This window comes from Eschscholzia californica, unplaced genomic scaffold (assembly GCF_041429995.1).
Source record: "Eschscholzia californica isolate CP2 unplaced genomic scaffold, dmEscCali1.0.p SCAF_3, whole genome shotgun sequence".
NCBI lineage: Eukaryota > Viridiplantae > Streptophyta > Magnoliopsida > Ranunculales > Papaveraceae > Eschscholzia > Eschscholzia californica.
In genome coordinates, this window is record NW_028238420.1 from 370,997 (window position 1) to 378,273 (window position 7,277).

General features: G+C 35.5%; 1 protein-coding gene and 1 pseudogene across 4 annotated transcripts; one reads left to right on the forward strand and one right to left on the reverse strand.

The window, feature by feature from the left end:
• Positions 1–490: 490 nt before the first annotated feature.
• On the reverse strand, positions 491–7,071 carry LOC147547408 (uncharacterized). 3 transcript variants are annotated; one of them, XM_086665533.1, is made up of 7 exons: positions 6,588–6,772; positions 6,280–6,441; positions 2,169–2,249; positions 1,951–2,040; positions 1,490–1,675; positions 1,007–1,092; positions 491–860 (listed from the first exon to the last, which is right to left on the reverse strand). In XM_086665533.1, the coding sequence occupies exons 1-7, from the start codon at positions 6,750–6,752 to the stop codon at positions 839–841; spliced, it is 792 nt and encodes a 263-aa protein (XP_086521659.1). In that variant the 5' UTR covers positions 6,753–6,772; the 3' UTR covers positions 491–838. The 3 variants fall into 3 exon arrangements, with proteins under 3 accessions (XP_086521659.1, XP_086521661.1, XP_086521660.1); XM_086665535.1 differs by lacking the exon at positions 2,169–2,249 and having other exon boundaries at positions 6,588–7,071; XM_086665534.1 differs by lacking the exon at positions 1,007–1,092.
• Positions 2,568–5,823, forward strand: LOC147547409 (uncharacterized; annotated as a pseudogene). The gene is made up of 3 exons (XR_015236780.1): positions 2,568–4,017; positions 4,104–5,142; positions 5,230–5,823. The product of XR_015236780.1 is annotated as an uncharacterized LOC147547409 (transcript).
• Positions 7,072–7,277: the final 206 nt, after the last annotated feature.

The following is a 7,277-nucleotide window of genomic DNA, read 5'->3' on the forward strand; positions in this document are numbered from 1 at the left end:
TTGTGAGGAAGATGACTATGAGTTAAAGGTAAAATGGGAATTGAGTCAAGTATAACTTTAGAAATTTTAAGCGATTCCATTAAAAAGGAGTTCAAAATACAACACCACAGAAAAGATCCAAACATCAAGTCCATTATACGAAAAAGGGATCCGAACAGCAAATCTCCCTAACGACCCCACTGAATATGCATTGAAAGAGGTACATGCAGGAATCTTGTGGAAAACACTTGGTGTGGGGGGGGGGGGGGGGGGGGGGGGGGGGGGGACGTTCTTTGGCTTCAAAGCTTGATAGATTCATTTTTACCATGGTCTACATTATGCTAAACAGATATCCTGATCAGGCCAGATGAGGGTGTGAAGCCCATTGTTATTGACACTTTTATATGTGATTAGATTTTTGGACGAACTAGTCAAAGAAAGTTCAACTAGATTGAATTCAAATCCATATAAAACCACATAATAAACCACTTGCGGTTGAATTCAAATGTAATTTTGAACACAATTCCAATCCAGATCCCATAGAAGAATACAGTAATAGTAATTTGGTAGTAGCATAGAACTTTTAACAAACACTACTCGGATATTTTACCAACAGTATAGAAATTCTGAACATCACCACAACATAAATCTACCAGCAGTATCCATAATTGCGCAAACACATAAAAAGTTATATACGACTTCCAAAATCTATTAGTCGATTTTGTAATGTCCTCGACACATCTACTAAACCAGTTTATTTATCAGAAACCAAGGTTGACGACAGCCGCCCACATATTCTTAAAGGTAACCCATTAGCTAGTTGCCCACATATATATAGTGGCGATATCCCAGCCTTGTACTAATCATTGCGTTTTCTTTTCCTAGTCAAAAAATAAATCAAATCACAAGTTAGATATCGAATGTAATTAGATACTACACCTAATTCTACCTCAAGAACATAACACATGTTATCAAATTTGGGCGTATAGTTGTTATCAAAATAAGAAATAAAGAGCTGCAAACGTACTTTAGTTTCTCTACTTGTTTGTGAGATGCCTCTCTTTTTTCTGAAAGTTGTTTCTGTATATTGTTCTTCTCCGACGAAGACGACATCTACATATTTCAATTTCAATAGATTTTGAGTTTGAAACCAAAATGCGGATGTTATATATACATAAATAAACCCTAGATCAAGAGGACACAGAAAACCATGTTTCATTTAAGAAACTGCCACTATGACTCTCTTTTGAGTAGGAACACCTTATTTCTACTTATCAGCTCAAACATGATTTGGAAAATACTCCTTTGCAGCAACCTTCACTTGATAAAAGGAAGGTCTACGAAATAAAGTGACCAGGTAGTCCAACAAGTATTAGATCCGTAAGCATCAAAATCAATTGACAATGAATGATAAAGTGGTCCTAGTCATATATTTTTTTACTAACAAATATACCTACCAGCATTCATAAATTTTAAAACAAATATAATAAAGTAAAATTCCAGCATGAACCTGTTGATCTTGAGCTGCAACTTGGGGGGGTTTCCTTGGTTCATTTTGCTCAGCAGTTGTTATTTCCTTTTTAGTAACCATGTGGTACAGCTTCCCATGGATCATCTTATACGGTAAACCATTACTTAGTGTTCCATACCAAATAATTGGACCTGTACGCCATGTTCCGATCAATCCATTTTTTACCTAGGGACAAACAAAATAAATCAATTTGCAAATGCACCCCAAATATATATACTGCACCTAGCTAATTCTATTCCAAAAACATAGGGTTACCAAATTAGGGTTAAGAGTTTTATCCAAAAAGTATGGTTAACATAGACCCCCGCAAAGTTAATTCTATCGATAATTCTTACTGGTTTCTTATTCTAGTTTACATGCTGGTAGATTGACCAGGAACTTAGTAGTCAAGAGTACTCTAATCTGGTGTATTATCCTCAAATATTAGTAGGAATTCTTACTGGTTTCTTTTTCATTGATGCATTGTTGACACTTGTTCCAGCGTTAGAAACAGGGTCTGAAGTCTTCTTCCTGATCATTCCCTTCTTTTCCTAGAAAATAAAACCCTAATTAGATCATTCCACTCCTAAGTCTATAGAATAGATAACAACAGAAGATACAATTATGGTTAATCGTCGTTATAAACAAAAATATATCATTCCAGTTAGCTGATTCTTACATGTTTCCGTAATTCTTTCCTTTTTTCTGCTCGTCTTTGCAGTCTGTTCTTTTCCAGCACAGACGGCGACATAATAGGGTTCTATACTATGTTGAAAAAGTCGGGACTAGTCCTAGACTAGTCCCAGACTAGTCCCCAGGCGCCATTGTGGCGCCTCGACTAGGGACCAGGTCCCTAGTCGGGACTTATTAAGCATAAAGCCCCGACTCGGCCCGACTAGGGTCGGGTCGACTAGTCGGGCTTTATAGTAGCAGCTTGTTTTTTTTTTTTTTTTTTTTCTTTTCATTCTCAAACCGAGAGAAAACCTAGGGTTCCTCCATCTATCATCTTCCCTCTTCTCCAAACACTAATCAACCATCATTGAAGCACTTTTTCAAGTTATCTTCTTCTCCAAACTTGATTCCAAGTAAGTTTCTCTCTCTATCTTCTCCATTTTTTCTTTTTACAACTCTTTCTCTCTCTAGAAATCATTAGTTGAGTTTTTTTTCTATATAAACTAATTTTAATGTTAAGTTTGAGTTGTTATACTTCATTAATGTTTATAACAATTAGGTTTGACTTGTTATAGTTACTTTATAGTGATTTATATGGATAATATGGACTGATTTTAGGGTTTAGGGTTTGTTTTTTTGTGTTTTATACTTATAATGGGGTTATTTTAGGGTTTAAGGTTGATATTTTAGGGATTAGGGTAATGATTTGTACTATTTTAGGGTTTAAGGTTGATATTATACCCGTAATGGACTGATTTTATGGTTTATTGTATGATTTTTGTTGATATTATACTCATAATTAACTTATTTTATGGTTTATAATCTGATTTTTGGTGATATTGCACTCTTAATGAATTGATTTTGTTCCTTTTTTGGTTAATTTGAAACGGTAAAGTCCTTAAGCGATGAATTCTGCGAGTACTGGATCTGCTGGTGCTAGTAGTGTTGCTCCGGTGAAAAGAAATTCCAACGACATAGCATGGGAATGGGGAGAATGTAGGAATGTCAATGACAAAAATTTGGTATGGTGTAAGTTATGTGAGAAGAAGTTGTCAGGGGGAATCTATAGACTTAAGGAACATCTTATTGGCAAGAAAGGAAATACTTTACCATGTGGTAAAGTTACTATTGAGATAAAGAAGAAAATCCAAGAACAAATGGATAACTATGGAAAGAAAAAAATTGAAAAGGCTAGAATTAGTAATATCATTCGAAACCATGATGTTTTGGGTGATGATGATGATGATGAGGGATATGATGAAGATGTCGAAGATGAGGGTGAAGTATTGGTGAAGGAATCAAATACTGTTAATGCGAAAGGAAAAAGTCAGAAGAGAGCAAGCAATGTTAGAGGTTCTATGGATGCTTATTTTAAGGCTGATGCTAAGAAAATGAAACAAGACACTCTAGATAGAAACAATCCTCATAAAATAGAGTTGATGCACAAGTCTTGGAAGAAATATGCCATTTGGGCAAATGAGGCTGGGATTTCTTTCAATGCTGTAAAATTGGATAGCTACAAAGACTTCACAGATTCAGTTGGAGAATATGGAAGATTCATGCCAGCTCCCTCTGTCTACCATATTAGAACAACCATGGTCAAGGAGATGTTGAAGGAAACAAACGCCTATGTTGAGTCTTTTCGAACACATTGGGAGAGCTTTGGATGTACTATAATGTCAGATTTTTGGACTGATGGAAAACGTAGGTGTTTGATTAATTTTTTAGTGAGTTGTCCGAAAGGAACAGTTTTTTTGAACTCCATTGATGCATCTGAGTATGTTAAGGATTCGAATCTCATTGTGGGCATGATTAATGATGTGATTAAATTTGTAGGAGAGAAAAACATTGTTCAGGTATGTTTTTGGATTTTTATTACTTTATTTGATATCATCTTTAATTAATCTTGCTTATACAATCTAACTATGCTTTTCTTTTGTAGTTTATTACCGATAATGCTGCGAATTACAAATTAGCAGGCAAGAAGTTAGTGGAAGAACATCCTCATATGTTTTGGACTCCATGTGCTGCACATTGTGTGAACTTAATGCTTCAGAATATTGATGATGATTTACCGAAGATAAAGAGTGCTTTAGCTGATACCAAAACCGTTGTGGGGTTTATATATAACCATGGTAGAGTATTAAACATGATGAGGAAACTTACTCTCGGGAAAGAGTTGCATAGATCATGTATTACTAGATTCGCCACTGCTTTTTACACTCTGAAGAGTGTTCATATGAATAGGTGTGCTATACAAACATTGTTTGTAAGCGAACAATTCAGAAAATCAGATTTTGCAAAAAAAGCGGATGGATTGAAATGTGCAAGGATAGTGGGTAAAAGTACATTTTGGGCAAATGTATATTTTGCATGTCGAGTGTTGGCACCACTTGTTGATGTTGTCAGGTTGGTGGACACTGAGATAAAACCGAGTATGGGCTACATATACGAGGCGATGTCTAGAGCAAAGGAGCAGATCAAAAAGAACCTTGGAGATGACCACATCGCATGTGCGAAAGTTTGGGGTATTATTGATGAAAGATGGGTTGATCAACTTCATCATCCACTGCATGGAGCTGCGTATTATCTGAATCCGGCAATTTATTATGGTCAAGGTTGGGAAAAAGTTGAGACTAATCAAGTCATGAACAGTGTATATCTTGCCAGTCATAAATTAATAGATGCTGATAAGCTTGAGGAAATGCAAATTGAAATGCTCCATTATAGAGATGGAAGTGGCCTATCAAACCCACTGGCACTGAAGTTAGTCGACAAGATGGAACCATGTAAGTTTTCTTCTTTACGCTATACTTTTTTGTACTTATGTAGCTATAAGTTTTCTTCTTTTGGCGCAGATCAATGGTGGAGGCAATATGGTAGGGGGGGGGTTGCCTATTTTGTATGATTTTGCAAAGAAGGTCTTGAGTCAAACATGTAGTGCTTCACCATGTGAGCGAAATTGGGCTGCATTTGATAATGTAAGTAGTATTTCAATTTCTAGTCTTATTCCTATTTCAATTTATAATCTTATTTCTTTTCATTAATTTATAATCTTGTTTATTAAGGTACATTCAAAGAAGAGGAATCGCTTGTCCCAACAAAAGTTGAATGATATTGTATTCATACAATACAATAGAAAGTTGCTCGTTCGAAATTTAGCTAGGGACAATGCTATTGGGCCAAAGAGAGATGTTAGAATTGATCCTATTATTCTAAGGGATGTTGACGATAATGATGAATGGATAATTCCTAATGAGGAAGAACTTCAAGATTTTGTTCATGCAGGCGACACCCTCACATGGGAACAAGTTCGAGCGGCTCAAGGGGTGACTGATATAGGGCCAAGAACGAGGAGCAAGTCAATGAGGGGGTCTACTTCTTCTACTACTTCTGGATCGGGCACTCAAATGGAACTTGTAGACGAGGATGAGTCTGAAGATGAAGATATTGAAGTTGAAGGGGCAAGATATATGGATTTACTTGATGAGATTGAACCGCCAAGTGTATTCGATCAATGCTACTAATCACTTGTTGTCGTTTGTAGTTTGTTTTTAGCTTACTAGTTGTTAAGACCTCTATGAACCACTTTTATTTTGAATTTGCTTTAACTATGGACCACTTAAGTTTATGTTATTTAAATGATATTATTGTATTAGTAATTGGTGATGGCGTTTGGTAGTATTTTTTCTTTAGATGAATTTGCAATGGTGAAGTAAATATTGAGCTACTGAATTGAATATTGAATGAAGTCTTCTTTTTTTTTCAGGAAAAGTTGTGTCTACACTTGGAAAATTTGGAAGAACCTCTATTCACCTCTATCAAGGTAAGATTTCTCATCATATTGATCTCAAATGTTTATATTTATGCATATATATAATTACATATAAAAAAAACATCATATATTAATATTATACGACTAGTCCCGCCTAAATACGACTATTAACGACTACTCCTAGTCCCGGGTCTGGCGACTAGTCCCCGTTGCCGCCTTTTTCAACATAGGTTCTATATATACAAGTCTTATTAGCATCACCATAAGAGAATACAAGTCTTATTAGCATCACCACAAGAGAATTCTAAGACAATAAAAAAAAAAAAATAGTAGGAATTCTTACTGGTTTCTTTTTCATTGATGCATTGTTGACCCTAGGTACCATTCCGTGGATAGAAGGCTCATCTTGAGCAGCAGAAACCTGTTGTGATGCCAGGTTGATACTTGTTCCCTCGTTAGAAACAGGGTCTGAAGTCTTCTTCCTGATCATCATACCCTTCTTTTTCTAGAAAAAAAAAACCCTAATTAGATCATTCCACTCCTCCTAAGTCTATCTCAAGAATAGATAACAACAGAAGATACAAGAATTAGGGTTAATCGTTGTTATAAACAAAAATATATGAATCATTCTTTTGGTTAGCTGATTCTTACTTGTTGTTTCCGTAATTCTTTCCGTAATTCTTTCCTTTTTTCTGCTCGTCTTTGCAGTCTGTTCTTTTCCGGCACAAGTCTGTTCTTCTTTTCCGGCACAGACGGCGACATCTTCACTTTCAATAGGTTTTGAGTGTTTGGTTTATGATCCACTTCAATTCTCATGGTTTATATATAACGAAAATGATTCAGAGACCCAAAAATGGAAGGGTAAATAAGGTTCAGCCCAGTCCTAATCCAAAATTGAGTTTCTAGTCCAAAATGTCAAGTTCGTTTTTTTTTAATGGTCGATTCCATTAATCACAGAAAAGTCTATTGCCAACAAGTAAAGAAAATAAGTTAACAACATAATATAACTCTTTAATTAATCCCAGGGACCAATTCGAGTCTCTTATTACAGCCGCCGCTGAAGCTCCCTCATATCTAAACGCACCATCAACGTTCACTTTGAGGCATCCATAAGAAGGAGGTTCCCAAGTATGTACTGTTGGAGATTAGAAGTATAAATACTTCAATACACTCAAATAAACTCAAAAGATTCACATCAACATACTTTCATATAATAAAGCTTCTTTAGATCTACACAATCTCATAAAACAAGAGACACAAAGTTTTGTCACAATATTAAATTAGATATTGAAGTTAGTTCTTACCTTAAACACAATATTCATACTAGATCTATGTCTTCTT